The sequence below is a fragment of the Siphateles boraxobius genome, unplaced genomic scaffold (assembly GCF_051911475.1).
Source record: "Siphateles boraxobius isolate OS27281-9 unplaced genomic scaffold, OSU_SipBor_1 320, whole genome shotgun sequence".
Taxonomy (NCBI): domain Eukaryota; kingdom Metazoa; phylum Chordata; class Actinopteri; order Cypriniformes; family Leuciscidae; genus Siphateles; species Siphateles boraxobius.
The window spans coordinates 51827-69580 of NW_027508943.1; the positions used below are offsets into that span (position 1 = coordinate 51827).

At 40.0% G+C, this 17754-nt stretch overlaps 2 protein-coding genes across 3 annotated transcripts; both read right to left on the reverse strand.

Annotated features, from left to right (window-relative positions):
• Window positions 1-1848: 1848 nt before the first annotated feature.
• Window positions 1849-8994, reverse strand: mmp21 (matrix metallopeptidase 21). The gene is made up of 8 exons (XM_077194731.1): window positions 8851-8994; window positions 8343-8743; window positions 7906-8135; window positions 7274-7413; window positions 6424-6565; window positions 5497-5754; window positions 4667-4839; window positions 1849-4214 (listed from the first exon to the last, which is right to left on the reverse strand). The coding sequence occupies exons 1-8, from the start codon at window positions 8992-8994 to the stop codon at window positions 3921-3923; spliced, it is 1782 nt and encodes a 593-aa protein (XP_077050846.1). The 3' UTR covers window positions 1849-3920.
• A 498-nt stretch (window positions 8995-9492) lies between these two features.
• On the reverse strand, window positions 9493-16914 carry uros (uroporphyrinogen III synthase). 2 transcript variants are annotated; one of them, XM_077194729.1, is made up of 10 exons: window positions 16828-16914; window positions 16493-16576; window positions 16343-16426; window positions 16161-16257; window positions 15198-15269; window positions 13096-13170; window positions 12046-12129; window positions 11708-11793; window positions 10040-10138; window positions 9493-9959 (listed from the first exon to the last, which is right to left on the reverse strand). In XM_077194729.1, exons 2-10 carry the CDS (start codon window positions 16565-16567, stop codon window positions 9816-9818), a joined length of 816 nt encoding a protein of 271 aa, XP_077050844.1. In that variant the 5' UTR covers window positions 16568-16576; window positions 16828-16914; the 3' UTR covers window positions 9493-9815. The 2 variants fall into 2 exon arrangements, with proteins under 2 accessions (XP_077050844.1, XP_077050845.1); XM_077194730.1 differs by lacking the exon at window positions 16828-16914 and having other exon boundaries at window positions 16493-16679.
• Between the last annotated feature and the right edge of the window lie 840 nt (window positions 16915-17754).

The following is a 17754-nucleotide window of genomic DNA, read 5'->3' on the forward strand; positions in this document are numbered from 1 at the left end:
CTAACCCCACCCATCACACACACACACACACACACTCTAACCCGACCCCTAACCCCACCCATCACACACAGACACACAAACCCTAAACCTACCCATCACACACACACACACACACCCACACACACTCTAACCCGACCCCTAACCCTACCCATCACACACACACCCTAAACCTACCCATCACACACACACACACACACACACACACAAACCCTAAACCTACCCATCACACACACACACACACACACACACAAACCCTAAACCTACCCATCACACACACACACACACACACACAAACCCTAAACCTACCCATCACACACACACACACAAACCCTAAACCTACCCATCACACACACACACACACACACACACACACACACACACACACAAACCCTAAACCTACCCATCACACACACACACACACACACACAAACCCTAAACCTACCCATCACACACACACACACACACAAACCCTAAACCTACCCATCACACACACACACACACACACACACACACACAAACCCTAAACCTACCCATCACACACACACACACACACACACACACACACACACACACACACACACACACAAACCCTAAACCTACCCATCACACACACACACACACACACACACACACCCTAAACCTACCCATCACACACACACACAAACCCTAAACCTACCCATCACACACACACAAACCCTAAACCTACCCATCACACACACAAACCCTAAACCTACCCATCACACACACACACACACACACACACACACACACAAACCCAAAACCTACCCATCACGCACACACACACACACACACACTAACCTGACCCCTAACCCTACTCATCACACACACAAACCCTAAACCTACTCATCACACACACACACACACACACACTAACCCGAACCCTAAACCTACCCATCACACACACACACTAACCAATTTTACATTTTAATAAAACACTGTTTAGTATGTTTTTAAAGACATTTGAAATACGAGTCCTCATAAATCACATGTAATACCAGTGTAATACCCATGTCATTATACACATTTCTGTCCTCATAAATCACACACACACACACACACACACACACACACACAGAGTAGTATGCTAGTCTGTCTCTGTATGTTGGTGTGTGTAGCGTCGTCCTCTGCTGGTGTGTGTTTGACAGCTTCAGAAATCACCTTCTAACATTGTGAAGTTTCCACAGAAACACTGAAGAGACGAAACACACTTTATACAGATGTGAGTCCTGAGCTTATCTTTATGATTACACCATGAGGACGATCCCAGGTCTCCACGGTTACAGATCAATACTAGTTTCATGCCTGTAATTTCTATCAAATGTCAAGAATAAACAGAATCAACATCAGAAATGCTGTAAAACATCAGTCATCTGATTTCTAGAAATCCATTCAAATTGAATAAATTATTATTCAATGTCTCGACACCTGTGATTCGGATTACACAGAACATCTGCAGAGAATGACAGATCAGTGTGTGTGGTGTGTGTGTGTGTGTGTGTGTGTGTGTGTAAATATCAGTTTGACAAGTTCAGTATTAGTGAAGATATTAGACAGATATAAAAGACATTAGATATTAAGAAACAATATGAAGACGACACATGATTGTTCCTCTCAACACACAACATTTTTGAATGTCAAGTCTACAGTCTGAAATGACACAAGATAAAACATCCACACGTTTATTCATATTCATAACAAACAATAAATAAGTTAAATGGGGAGTCATTTTCCAGCAAACTGTAAATAAATACATGTTTTTGTCGAGTCTTGTGTTGCATTGAATCATACAGGATTATTGACATAAATAAGCAACTAACACAAATAATAATTTGAATTATTTCTGTGATTTTGTGCTCAAATATCGTAACAGTCACTGAAAACAAGTTGAAAATGTTCTTCTACACGACAGCTCTCAAATATCATTTGCATCTGTTCATATTCAGATATGCTGTGCAGGAAACATGCATTTCTGCCATCAATGATGCAGATCAATTCAATCATAAAATTGTCAAATTAATATAAATAAATAAATAATTTCTAAAATGAAAATACAAATGAAATAATTGTTAACCTGCATGTCTGTGAACATGTTGTTAAATTATTGAAATATTAACTTAAAATCTCAGGGCGACAGATTTAGAGGATATATGGATATGGAAGACCAAAATAAGAAAAAATGATTTCCACCAAATAAGAAAAAAATATATCAAACTTTGGTAAATCATAATTATGACACAAAAAAGTCAAAGTAACTTTTACTTTTTAATTACTTTTTATTTCATTATGATTTAGTATTAATTATGACAATGTTTATCTCATACTTTCTATTTTTTATGTCATCATTATGAATTTTATCCCATAATTATGACTTGAAGGGCTGGTTTCACAGACAGGGTTTAGATTAATCCAGGATTAGGCATTTTAGTGGCTTTTATAAACATGCCTTATAAAAAAGCATTACTGTGTGAATCTCGAGACAAAACAATGACACTGACATATTTAAGAGATGCTTTCAGTTAAAACAGCTCAAACATGTATTTTAGTCCGGGACTAGATTAAGTACGTCTTAATACTGACAAAATTATGACATAATGAAGACATAATCATTCAGAATTATAAAATAAAAGTCACAATTATGATTTTTTGTACACATTTTTAGATCATAATTTTTACTGTCATATTACATTGTCTTTTTTATCTCATTATAACTTTGTAGTATTAATTATGACTTAATGTCTTCACAGCTTTTCGTGTCATAATTATTACTTTATCCCATAACTTCTTATTGCATAAGATTTACCAATGCATGCTTTTTTGTGTGTTGGACATGTGCTTCCACACACACAGATGAGATGAGTGTGTGTGAGAGCATCACCTGCCAGCGGTTCTCATAGAGCTCTCGTGCACGTCACAGATGAGCGTGTGTGTGTGTGTGTGTGTGTGTGTGTGTGTGTGTGTGTGTGTGTGTGTGTGTGTGTGTGTGTGTGTGTGTGTGTGTGCGCGTTACCTGCGAGCAGTTCTCAGAGAGCTCTCGTGCACGTCACAGATGAGTGTGTGTGTGTGTGTGTGTGTGCGCGCGCGTCACCTGCGAGCGGTTCTCAGAGAGCTCTCGTGCACGTCACAGATGTGTGTGTGTGTGTGTGTGTGTGTGTGTGTGTGTGTGTGTGTGTGTGTGTGTGTGTGTGTGTGTGTGTGTGTGTGTGTGTGTGTGTGTGTGTGTGTGTGAGCGCGTCACCTGCGAGCGGTTCTCAGAAAACTCTCGTGCACGTCACAGATGTGTGTGTGTGTGTGTGTGTGTGTGTGTGTGTGTGCGCGCGTCACCTGCGAGCGGTGCTCAGAGAGCTCTCGTGCAAGTCACAGATGTGTGTGTGTGTGTGTGTGTGTGTGTGTGTGTGTGTGTGTGTGTGTGTGTGTGTGTGTGCGCGCGTCACCTGCGAGCGGTTCTCAGAGAACTCTCGTGCACGTCACAGATGTGTGTGTGTGTGTGTGTGTGTGTGTGTGTGTGTGTGTGTGTGTGTGTGTGTGTGTGTGCGCGCGTCACCTGCGAGCGGTTCTCAGAGAGCTCTCGTGCACGTCACAGATGTGTGTGTGTGTGTGTGTGTGTGAGCGCGTCACCTGCGAGCGGTTCTCGAGCTCTCGTGCACGTCACAGATGTGTGTGTGTGTGTGTGTGTGTGTGTGTGTGTGTGTGTGTGTGAGCGCGTCACCTGCGAGCGGTTCTCAGAGAGCTCTCGTGCACGTCACAGATGTGTGTGTGTGTGTGTGAGCGCGTCACCTGCGAGCGGTTCTCGAGCTCTCGTGCACGTCACAGATGTGTGTGTGTGTGTGAGCGCGTCACCTGCGAGCGGTTCTCAGAGAGCTCTCGTGCACGTCACAGATGTGTGTGTGTGTGTGAGCGCGTCACCTGCGAGCGGTTCTCAGAGAGCTCTCGTGCACGTCACAGATGTCGAACCACTGCTGGTCCAGCTCTCTGCGGGGCATCAGGCCGTTCACCGGGAGAGAAGCTCGTCTGCGGCTCAACACACGCCAGAACCCCGAGCCCTTCAGCAGGAACACACTGTTGTGTGTGTAGGAGAAGTACGCCGCGTCCAGGTGACCGATCGGGTGATTCCCGGGAACAACAGCAGGAAAAACCTCAGAGAGTCGTCGTGGAGAAGAGGCCAAGCGGTGCACGCGCACATCAAACCTGAACACCTGGACATTCATATTGTGCAATTATTAACGATACCCTCCACACCAGAATAACAATATTCATGATTCTGAAGCTGAAAATAGCGAATTATTTCAGACGAATATGCTTTCACTCTTTCACTGACCAGATATTTAATATAATGTAGGACACTTTTTACTGGACATCTGGCATTATCAGGACCCACATATATTCCCCCAGTGCATTATATTTAACATTATATATAGAAGTTTAATGTAGTATGGACACTGAAACTTGATTTTTTTTCCTCACAGTAATTTCACTTTTGGGTAAACTATACACTATATATATTGTCACTATCCACGATACATATTGTTGCATTTTTGTATTGCGATATATTGTGGCACGTAATCTAGCAATTACTATCGCTAATAAACTTTTTCATCTTGCATTGTCAAAATATAACATGTAATTGTAAAACACGAGCAGCTGTTACCTGTGAGCCTTTAAAAAAGTAGATATGGGCGTCTCTCCTGTCGTAGTATGCAGTGTCCAGTGGTCCAGACACACCGGGAAAGCCTTCAGAGATCAGACGAGGATACGAGTGGCCATCAGAGTCCTCAGTGAACACCTGATCATTCTCACTGTCATAACGCCAGTAATGCACACCTGAGACAACAAGACATCCATGCTAATACATGAGTGCTATGCTAAAAGTCTAGTATGTATTCTGAAACATTGCTGGATCATAAAATATTGATGACTAATTCATTAAATCTAATAATAAGTGATCAAGGCCCATGCAAAATACAACTGTAAAATAAAAATATACAATGCAGAATACAAATGTAAAATATGCAAACTGCAAAATACAAATGTAGAATGCCAATTAATGCAATTGCAGAATGCTAAATATGTAAATGCACAGTGCAAAATGCAAATGTAAAATATGCAAATGCACAATGCAAAATGCAAATGTAAAATATGCAAATGCACAATGCAAAATGCAAATGTAAAATATGCAAATGCACAATGCAAAATATGCAAATGCACATGCAAAATATGTAAATGAACAAAGCAAAATAATGCAAAATATGCAAATGCAGAAATGTAAAATATGCTAATGCACAATAAAATATGTAAATGCAAATTAATGCAAAATACAAATTTACAGTTACAAAAGTACACCATTTACTGCTCACACACGAACATTTATTTTTAAAGACATGAGATGCAAATGATCTCATGCTTTAATATCTATGTAGGCTACTATGCATCTTGATTAGTCTTTCAGCTAAGCTTAACTCTTATGAAGTAAATAAATACCTTTAAAGAAGTAGACCGCGTCTGTTTTGCGGTTCCACACGTGAATGTAAGCGTCCACTCCACCGGGGGGCAGCCCGTGCCAGCCCACCTGCACCGCCACCGGATCCCCGAAACGCGTTCTGTTATTACGGTTCTCATACAGCCAGTACAGGCCGTCCCGCATGAAGTAGGTGTTAAAACGCACCACGACCTCACCGTAGGGCGTCTGCTCCTTCCTGATCCAATCAAACACGGTACTGAAGCGACCCGTACACACACCTGAGGCAGAAAACACACATTTAGAAAACATTTAGATTATAAATTATTACTTTTATTTATGCTTGAAGAAATATTTTTTTTTTAAATCTTTGGATAAAAGCATCTGCCAGATGCATAAATGTAAATTTGATTGTAGCATTATTTTCGTGACAAAGACATTTGCAACTCTAATTCCCGTTAGTGTAATGAAAAACAAATCAAAACAAAAACCAGTAATGAAAATCATCCACACATGTACTCCAAATATTATACTTTACACTTACTATATATTTTAATACATTACAGTAATGAGAATTTGGGTTGAAAATATGTTTAATTGTCAGGAAAATGTGGAAATCGTAAGAATAGGTGTCATTTTCTTAATGCATATATAATAATAAAAATATAATCAATTTGTTTCACCCTGTTGATTTTAGTGTGATATGAGCTGGATGTATTTAATGAACTTTACACAGTTATTAAACTGAACTGAATCAACACTGCATTGACTACAGCTGAATAATGACACTATTGTTTTCTCTAGAGCGGTTTATAGAATTGAATTCCGTTGGCATCATTGATCATGGTTTTCCTGTTTATCCCTGTAAAGCTGCTTTGAAACGATCTGTCTTGTATGAAGCACTGTAGAAATAAAGCCACTTCCTCTCAGCATGTGATCTCAGGTCTCACCGTACAGGCTCTGAATAGACTTTCTGTCCATCCAGTCGATCTCGAAGCCTCCGTCCTGAGGAAGGTAACTGGGCTGCATGATGGATCCGGGCCGGTAGATGTGAGGAAGTCCTAAAACATGCCCGATCTCATGTACCGCTACCTGAACGAAACACACGACACATCACAGTCAGAGATTCAGACGCACAAGTGACAGTTTCTGAGATTTGTATTGTATTCAATTTAGTGCATCAGTGAGCGGTTGTTTTATTAAATCATGCTACTTTTACACTGGACAAAACAAAATATCACAGGTATCCTAATTATCAAACATCAAAAATGTCTCTATTTTGCAGCATCTCTTCTCTTCTCTGATCACGAGGGCGGGGCAACCTTGTGGAGCAACCACAAACATCCAATCAAATCCCAAAGGACAAAATCAACTAAATTCTAAATAGCGCCCTACAAAATACAATGCAAAATATGCAAACTCAAAATACAAATGTAAAATACAAATTATTGCAAAATATGCAAATGCACGAATGCAAAATATGCAAATGGCAAAATAATGCAAAATATAATTACAAATGCAAAATATGCAAATGCACAATGCAAAATACAAATGCGAAATATGCAAATGCACAATGCAAGATAATGCAAAATATAAATGCAAAATACAAATGCAAAATATGAAAATGCACAATAATGCATTGTGCCCCAGCCTAAAATCAAGCCACACTCTACATTTGTTCTTGATCCAGAAGTGTTTCACTCTGATATACGACACAATAGGGAAAAAAAGATGAGTGACTTCAGTTTCATGCTGACTTTAACTGTAAGTGAACTAGTTTAGCGCATAGTCTCACATTACCTTCAGAAGACTGATCCCGTTGCCCGTGTTTGGGACAGTGAAATGTTCATCATCATCGAAATGAATGTCTCCGAGGAACCACGCGTGAGCAAACTCTCGGCCCGCGCCATCAAACCGCTGAGAGCAGCCCAGATGTCGGCCTGTAGGGGCGGCAGACGTTACGTTACCAAAGAGTTAGATATATGGAAATAAAACACTTATCCTAAAAGAATGAAGTGAAAATAAAGGGCTGAAGTTTTAGACTGACTTTCAGTGCTGCACCAAAATTAATAAATTACAACAGAAATATATTATTACTAATGTATAAAACTTCTTTGATTCAATCGATTTATCAAATGAATATAGCGGTAAAGCACAGATTTTTGATAAAGCGATCGAGTCTCAGAAAATTTTAACTAAACCACTAATTTCATATGTATTATTTTTACAATCTATTTATGAACTTTTGTTCATAAAGTTCAAAAGTGTCAAAGTGGTAGTTGCTTAGGTTGTCAATGGAGGAACAGAAATCTCTCAGATTTCATTAAAAATATCTTCTTTAGTGTTTAGAAGATGAACGAAAGTCTTACAGGTTTGGAATGACATGAGGGTGAGTAATTATTGGCAGAATTTTAATTTTTGAGTGAACCGACCTGTCCCGAAGCCCAGTCTGATGTCAATGTCTTCCAGAGGAGAGTGAACGTCCTCAACGAACTGCAGAGGGGAAACTTCACTCCACATGCGGAAGGCGAGTCTGAAGATGTACTTCTGCTCATCGATGGACAGCTGACTGCTGTAACCTTCCCCGATCAAACGCCATTTCAGAAGACTCTTGGAGAACGCCATGTGTCCCGACCCCTCGCTGGCATCTCTCCTCCACCTGCTCTTCAGACTCTTGGAGAACGACCCCTCGCTGGCATCTCTCCTCCACCGGCTCTTCAGAAGACTCTTGGAGAACGACCCCTCGCTGGCATCTCTCCTCCACCGGCTCTTCAGAAGACTCTTGGAGAACGACCCCTCGCTGGCATCTCTCCTCCACCGGCTCTTCAGACTTTTGGAGAACGACCCCTCGCTGGCATCTCTCCTCCACCTGCTCTTCAGAAGCGCTTCCAGGTGCCGTTTCTTCCTCACAGGAGGTTGAGTATTACTGGATGTCCGTGTATCAGCTTCAGTGTTATTGAGTGTCGTGGTGCGGTTGGGCTCAGAGGTGTAGTGTTCAGTAGAATCCGGTTCCTCGTCCTGATCCGGGACGCCACATCTGGGTTTATTCATGGCTGCTTTGGTGGCGTCATCAAACACACCTGTGACTGGAAGAGCATTAAGCCTCTGGAAGTCCTTCAGCGCCGTGAGGAACTGGAGATCATGCGATGTGGACTCGTCCTCCTGCAGGTCCAGAGAGAGACCGATGTCCAGCTCACCCGAAGCTTCTGCTGAGATCTCAGGATCATCGACGTCTCCGGCTTTAAGGAACCCATACTTAGAAAGAAACACCTGAAATAATACAGAAAGAGGCAGAGATTGATATAGGTCAATAACTAAACCTATTCAGGATGGATATATATAGATAGATACAGACAGATATAGATAGATAGACAGACCTCTGCAGTGTCGGTGTCAGTGATGAGCTCAGCCTGATGGATGTCGCTCAGCACATCTGAATGATCTCTGCTGTGGAAGATCTTCTCTGCGCTGATGAAGATGAAGGACCGGAGGATGAAGATCAGCCGGATCGCGACCAGCATCGTTAGTCTGTCCAGCACTGAGACTCGTGTGTGTGTGTGTGACTGAACTGAGACTCGTGTGTGTGACTGAGACTCTGAACTCGACACGCTGTTTATACTGTCTACAGATAATAGAGGGGGCGTGTCTTAATAACTCAGGTGCTCGCGCCTCTGTGTGAAACAGCGGAGGATTATTTCACCCCAAAACAAGCAGAGACTGAACACTGACACCTGAAGCCACGCGACTCACACCTGCCTGAGAGAAAAACGCCTGAGCGCGTGCCCGTGCGCGCCACTCACCTGTGTCTCTCTCATGATGACACCTGCATGTCCATTACTTAAATTATATGATTTAAATCAAATTAATCATACATGTAACGAAAAATGTTAGTTATTTAAAATGCTGCCATCGACATTAAGGAGAATGTCCACTTTAATATAATGATATTACTTAAATAAAATTAAAATAATTAAAATGTAACCCTTCTTAAGTTATTTAGATTAAGCTCATCAACAATACTGCCAAACAATTTAATACTGCCACTTTATAAAGCATCTTCCATCAAAGTATCATTTCTCATAGCACAACATTTTTTTAAATCACCAGTTCACATTGATAACATCACACTGAAAGTTACTTGCATTTAACATTAAACACATCAATAAGGAGATTCCTACAAACAAAATTTAGTGTAAAACATGATAATGATTCTGATGCTGATAAACTGATGCTAACACAGATAGATATTAAAAGTTCATTTAAAACATTATTATTTATATCTAATATCCATATACTGGCAAATATTTGCCAATGCAAAGCTTCCCTAAGCTCTGTCTGAGGCTCAGAGGTCAGAGGTCAGGGGTCTCTGCAGGGCCCGTGTGATGGCAGTGGCGAGGTGTTTAGCCGTGGGTTTCTCAGCACAACATCTGACCGTCAGTCCGTGAGACTCCAGCGCGCCTGCCGTCGTGGGTCCGATCGCTGCGAACTGAAGAACACAGTTCTGTCACTGCTATATTCTCTAATTCAGATCATGAGTGTGTGTGTGTGTGTGTGTGTGTGTCGCACCTTTATCTGCTCCAGCTGAGATCCTGACAGCCTCTTCAACAAGTCCAAACAGAACGTCACTCCTGACGGGCTGAAGAACGCCACACTAGCAGGGACGCCCTGAACACACACACACACACACACACACACACACACACACACACACACACACACACACACACACACACACACACACACACACACACACACACACACACACACACAGACACAGACACACACACACACACACACACACAGACACACAGACACACACAGACACACACACACACACAGCTAATTTTTACCCCTGATAGGCATCATTTACATTGTAATACACTTAATTTTATTACATTTATAAACATAAATAAACACTTTTGAATGTGATTATATGATTCAAATAAAATTTTAATAATTATACATTATTTAATAAAGTAATAATACATTCATTATTATTTAATTTATTATGCAAATGCACTTGTAAAATAATTAAAATGTAAAAGTTATTTAAAATTCTACCCATCAAACATTATTTGGAGTATATTAGCTTAAATATAATTACATTGTTTATATACAATTAAAATATTAATAAATATAGTAAACCTTGCGAAGACAGAGCTACTTGTGGTCCCGGCCAACCCAACACTTCACCACAACTTCTGCATTTAGGCTCGTCATCCATCAAGGTCAGCTAGGAACCTCGGGGTTGTAATTGATGATCAGTTGAACTTCACAGACACACATTGCTAGAACAGATTTGCCTTGCACAACATTAGGAGGATCAGGCCCTTCCTAACAGAGCATGCTACACAACTCCTTGTCCAAGCACTTGTTCTATCCAGACTGGACTATTGTAATGCTCTCCTGGCTGGTCTTACAGCTTGCTCTGTCAAACCTCTACAATTGATCCAGAATGCTGCAGCCAGAGTAGTCTTTAATGAGCCGAAGAGACACACGTCACTCCTCTCCTCACAAAATTGCACTGGTTGCCAGTTACTGCTCGCATTAAATTCAAGGCACTGACGTTTGCCTACAGAACAACCACTGGCACTGCTCCCTCTTACCTAAACTCATTACTTCAGACTTACGTGCCATCCAGAAACTTGCGCTCTGCTAGCGAATGTCGTCTTGTGGTACCATCTCAAAGACGCACACAATCTCTTTCTCGGACCTTCACCATGACTGTTCCCTGTTGGTGGAATGATCTGCCTAACTCAACCAGAGCTTCACTGCTTCTATTGTTCTCGCTTTGGGTAAAAGCGTCTGCTAAAGGAATAAATGTAAATGTAAATGCAAAAACCTCCAAGTCCGTCTGACTTTTTTTCTTTTAAATGAGCATTTTTGTTTTTAATTTTACTCTTATCGGTGACATTTTTGAAAATAAGGCATTTCAATAACTGTCTAATAAACGTTTCATGGCCATTAAAGTTAAATTACTGAATGTAAACATAGGACTAGGAGCCTGATAAAAACGCTCATTTAAAAGAAAAATGTCAGACGGACTTAGAGGTTTTGGTCTTCAATTACATTTAATAATATTTTAATTTTATATAAACAATATAATTATATTTAAGTTAATATACTCCAATTAATGTCTATATACTCCAATAAAAGTCTATGTAACATTTTAAAGGTATTTAAACTTCTGCGCATCAACATTGAGAATATACAGTGTAATATAATATCTGACACCTGCTGCGTGAAATAATCCGTGATGTTTTTCTGCAGATCCGGATGTTCAGAAGTTTGATAGACGGTCAGAGTCTCCAGACGAACGCCTGACGGAGAAAACATTCACAGATTCAAATACAAGAAACAACTCATTTATAGGAGTATTTTGGGCTGATAAAACCTGTTAAATGTGCATAATATTCCATAATCTTAACAAAAACATCATATCGCAAACAGAAAGCTTCATTCTTGTGTTATACAGATCATTTTTTTAAATTCTATTTAAGAAACACTAACAATGATTTTTAGGAAACATTTTGCATTTTGTAGTGTGTGTGTGTTTGAATAGCTGGTCTCACGGTTGTTTCTCAGCACGGTGGGCAGAACTTCACGTTTGATGGATCCACAGGGAAAGAACAGCGGCAGAGTCTCTCGATTCTCTCCTGCGGTTAACATGAACACACACTCACATATACAGCAAACACAGTGTGTTACATTCTGGTAGTGTGTGTGAATGTGTCGTACTCTGTAGGATGAGCAGCGAGAGCGAGTCTGTAGTGTGTGTGTGTGTTTGTGTGTGTGTGTGTGTGTGTGTGTCTGTGTGTGTGTGTGTGTGTGTGTGTGTGTGTGTGTGTCGTACTCTGCAGGATCAGCAGCGAGAGCGAGTCTGTAGTGTGTGTGTGTGTGTGTGTGTGAATGTGTCGTACTCTGTAGGATGAGCAGCGAGAGCGAGTCTGTAGTGTGTGTGTGTGTGTGTGTGTCGTACTCTGCAGGATGAGCAGCGAGAGCGAGTCTGTAGTGTGTGTGTGTGTGTGTGTTTGTCTGTGTGTGTGTGTGTGTGTGTCATACTCTGCAGGATCAGCAGCGAGAGCGAGTCTGTAGTGTGTGTGTGTGTGTGTGTGTCATACTCTGCAGGATGAGCAGCGAGAGCGAGTCTGTAGTGTGTGTGTGTGTGTCTGTGTGCGTGTGTGTGTGTGTCGTACTCTGCAGGATGAGCAGCGAGAGCGAGTCTGTAGTGTGTGTGTGTGTGTGTGTGTGTGTGTTTGTGTGTGTGTGTCGTACTCTGCAGGATCAGCAGCGAGAGCGAGTCTGTAGTGTGTGTGTGTGTGTGTGTCTGTGTGTGTCGTACTCTGCAGGATGAGCAGCGAGAGCGAGTCTGTAGTGTGTGTGTGTGTGTGTGTGTGTGTGTCTGTGTGTGTCGTACTCTGCAGGATGAGCAGCGAGAGCGAGTCTGTAGTGTGTGTGTGTGTGTGTGTGTGTCTGTGTGTGTCGTACTCTGCAGGATGAGCAGCGAGAGCGAGTCTGTAGTGTGTGTGTGTGTGTGTGTGTGTCTGTGTGTGTCGTACTCTGCAGGATGAGCAGCGAGAGCGAGTCTGTAGTGTGTGTGTGTGTGTCTGTGTGTGTCGTACTCTGCAGGATGAGCAGCGAGAGCGAGTCTGCGGTTCCAGTTTCTTCACCCAGCGGACACAGACCCAGATCCGCAACTAAACATTTCAACACAAAACAATTATTAAAACAGCAACTGCAAAGGATCATTTTCTGAAACAGTTTCTCTACTGGAACATGCTGAAAGTGAAAATCTGAAGTGTGACTCTCATGAAAACATGTACAGGTCATATTTCAACATAAAAATATATATTAATCAGTGTGTGTGTGTGTGTGTGTGTGTGTGTGTGTGTGTGTGTGTGTGTGTGTGTGTGTGTGTGTGTGTGTGTGTGTGTGTGTGTGTGTCTGTATATATATATATTTAAATGTATTGCATTATTAGGGCTAGATTATTGTAATGCTCTACTGGGTGGTTGCCCTGCACGCTTAATAAACAAACTACAGCTGGTTCAAAACGCAGTCGCTAGAGTTCTTACCAGAACCAGGAAGTACGACCATATTAGCCCGGTTCTGTCAACACTGCATTGGCTCCCTATTAAACATCGTATACATTTTAAAATATTGCTGATTACTTACGAAGCACTAAATGGTTTAGCTCCCCAGTACTTGAGCGAGCTCTTTACGCATTATAGTCCTTCACGTCTATTGCGATCTCAAAACTCCGGCCAGTTGATAATACCTAGAATATATAAATCGACTGCTGGCGGTAGATCCTTTTCCTATTTAGCACCAAAACTCTGGAACAATCTTCCTAACATTGTCCGGGAAGCAGACACAGTCTGTCAGTTCAAACCTGGACTAAATTTTTCTCCATTCTGTCACTGATGGAGTTTTGGTTCCTTCACTGTCGCCTTTGGCTTTCGGCTTGCTTAGTTGGCGACATTTAATTTTATATTTAACAATATTATTACAACATTATTTTCCTGTTATCTCTGTAAAGCTGCTTTGAAACACTCTGTATTGTAAAAAGCTCTATATAGCCTATGATGAAGGTGACTTGACTTGACTATTACATTGACTCATATATATATATATATCATATACAGTACCGGTCAAAAGTTTGGAAAAATTAAGATTTTTTAAATGTTTTTTAAAGAAAGCTCATCAAGACAGTAATAAAACCGGGAATATTAAAATATTATTACACTTTAAAATAGCTGTATTCTGTTTTAATATAATTTAAACTGTAATTTATTCCTGTGATCAAAGCTGAATTTTCAGCATCATTCAGAAAAAAGAAAAAAAGATATATATAAACAATACCGTTCAAAAGTTTGGGGTCGGTAAGATTTTTAATGTTTTTAAAAGAAGTTCTTCTGCTCACCAAGGCTGCATTTATTTGATTAAAAATACAAAACAAACCCAGTAATATTGTGAAATATTATTGTAATTTAAAGTATCTGTTTTCTATGTGAATATATAGTAAAGTGTAATTTATTCCTGTGATGAAAGCTGAATTTTCAGCATCATTACTCCAGTCTTCAGTGTCACATGATCCTTCAGAAATCACTATAATATGATGATTTGATGCTCAAGAAACATTTATGATTATTATCAGTGTTGAAAACAGTTGTGCTGCTTCATATTTTTGTGCAAACCGTGATTAATTATTTTCAGGATTCTTTGAAAGTTCAAGAGAAAAGCATTTAATTAAAAAAGAAATATTTTGCATTATTATAAATGTCTTTACTGTCACTTTTGATCAATTTAATGCGTCCTTTCTGGAGAAAAATATTAATTTCTAAGTATTAAAATCGTATTGACCCCAAACTTTTGTACGGTAGTTATAACATGTTCTGGGCATGTTCTTAAGAATTTATTTATAAAATCATTTATTTGTCTGTTGTTTAAAAACTAAAGGCCAGAGAAGCGCATAGTCGAGGATGATGAGATGAAGGTCATGTGATGATGAAGCACAGCTGGCGTTCAGGTGTGAGCAGATTTACTGACAGGACGCAGGTGTGCAGCAAACACACACACTTCCTTCACCGTAAAACACTGATCAGGGAAACGGCAGGGACGTGTGAATCACATCGACGTGTGACCGAACACCTGCGAGGAAACATTCAGTGTGTGTGTGTGTGTGTGTTCAGTGATGTGTGTGTTCAGCTGAAGTGACACGTACCTAAAGATGCTGTCGCTTTTCCAACCACATAAACTGACTTTGCGTTCCACTCGTCTTTCACTGCGTCCCATTCTGGAGGAGGAAGACACGAGATAAGAGAAAGTCTGGGTGTAACGATAACATATGTCACGATAACATACACATCACCATACGGTATTATTGCAATACTCAAAAGACATATGATAAAAGGTTAACAAAAAATGTACTGTAGATTAAAATGCTAAATTTTATATTACATTGTGTGTGTAAATGAATAGGATTGGACTTGGTGCTGAAACCCAGAGCACAGGACAATAGAGACACCAGAATAACAATATTCATGATTCTGAAGCTGAAAATACTGAATTATTTCAGACGAATATGCTTTCACTCTGTCACTGACTAGATATATTTAAAATAATGTAGAACACTTTTTACTGGTAACATCAGACATCTGGCATTATCAGGACCCACAAATATTCCCCATTGGATTATTATACATTATATTCAACATTATATATAGTGGTTTACGGTAGTACTGACACTAAAACTCTGAAAACTTGAATTTTTTCTCACATGTAATTTTCATTTTGGGTGAACTATCCACGATACATATTGATGCATTTTTTGTATAGTGATATATTGTGACCATAGACTGTAAAAAAATAGATTGTGACACGATATATTGTTACAGCCCTATGTAATGATATACAGTATGTCTGAATTATGCAACATATGTTTGACTTTTTGATATTTAAGTCCTGGAAAATCTGTTAACAGACTTTCTAAACTCTCATTTCACATACAGACAGTAACATTTACGCTTTTATCCAAAGCCATTTACACTGCTGCAAGATATACATTTTTTTTTTTTTTAATGCATGCATCCTCTGGCAATCGAACCCATGAACAACAGTTTAAGCTTCGGTTCCCATTTCAAAATCCCATACTTTTCCACCCTGTGTCTGTGTGATCCACACTTACTGTGTGTGTGTGTGTGCGAGTCTAAGCAGGTCTTGACGGCCTCCACGGATCTGGGACTCGTGAAGATCAGACCTCCAAACCTCTCGGGCTGAAAGAGCTGGTGTTTCACAAACACAATCAGTTCATATCTAACAAAACTATAAACCTTATTCAACTTCAGAAACAGATTTCCAAAAACTCACCCTCTCTAAAAGCTCATTTACAGACACAAATTTGAAACACAGAACCGGGATCAAAGCAGCTGTATGTCCATATGAAGCCAGTTCCTGAAACAAAAGCCCAATATTACTCTCTCAAAGCTATTGTGATTATTATTATTATATTATTATTACCTCTATATAAGGGTCTGCTTCATTTTCATTCTCTCTGGGCTCTTTCAGCAGCAGCACTTTCATTTTTGCAGTCATCTAAATCCACTTAAACAGTTTTTGCAGTGTTAATAAAGGAGTTTCTTCAGGGTCAGTATTTCATACAACAACGCCCATAAGAACTCACAAGCTGTCACACACTGATAACAAACGAGAACAACAGACAACAGCAAAACAACTGTAGTGTGTTTTCATGCACTGGCATCATTAAATAAGAATCGGGTGTAACTAATAAGAGTTTGAATGATTAATGAATGAACTGTGGCTTAATATTAGTAGAGAAATACACCATAACATACTTGCAGCGAGTGAGTTCATGCAGCTGTCCGCATGCTTACTGTTATAAAAACTGTAGCAGTGAAGCAGGAAGCAGCAGCGACATAATAACACAACAGCGCAATTTTTCAAAATAAAAGTCTCTTTACGACTTAACAGTGCAAACATTTTTTATAATAATAATTATTATTTTTATTATTTGCGGGAGATTGATGGAGTGGTAATTTATGCTTTTGATTAATTTATGAAGACATTATAAACCGAATTGCTTAAATTATGTTTCTGGCTTAAAGTCCCCATGAAATCACAACAACAAAAAAATCTGTCTTTTTGCATGAATGTTAGCCTTACTGTTATCTATAAGCTAGTGTGCTCCAAAACAATGACAAAATTCGCATTTAGAAGATATAAACATTCAAAACTTGCAGTTCAGCTTCTCATCAGATTTTCTGTCCAATCAACCAATCAAATGCTCTCTAGAATCTGAAGCTCCACCCCCTACACTATAAATAGACGCTAAAGCTGGATTAAATCAGTCAATTCTACTAATTTTCTACATGGTGAATGGCACATAGTGCACTACATAGGGAATAGGGAATGATTCAGACTGTTGGGGTGAATGAAGTCTGTTTCATGTTAGTGTCACATTAGCTTCGGTCTAGAGACACGCTAGCACAGAGCGGATCATATAATCGAGTCGCTGCAGACCACAAAACGTATCGGACCCATTTGATTTCTGCACAGAATACTGTATTTTTAAGTGATATGGAGGAGATTAAAAGGAGAAACGGTTAGAGATTAGGAGGAAACTGCAGCTTTACCGAGATCAACGGCTCTGGCTGAGCTGTGATATAAACCAAACGCTATTGGCTTTTTTATAAAAAGGGGAGGAGCTCTTTGATATGTCCCGCCCTGTCTTCCTGTTTCAGTGGAAATAACATCAACATATT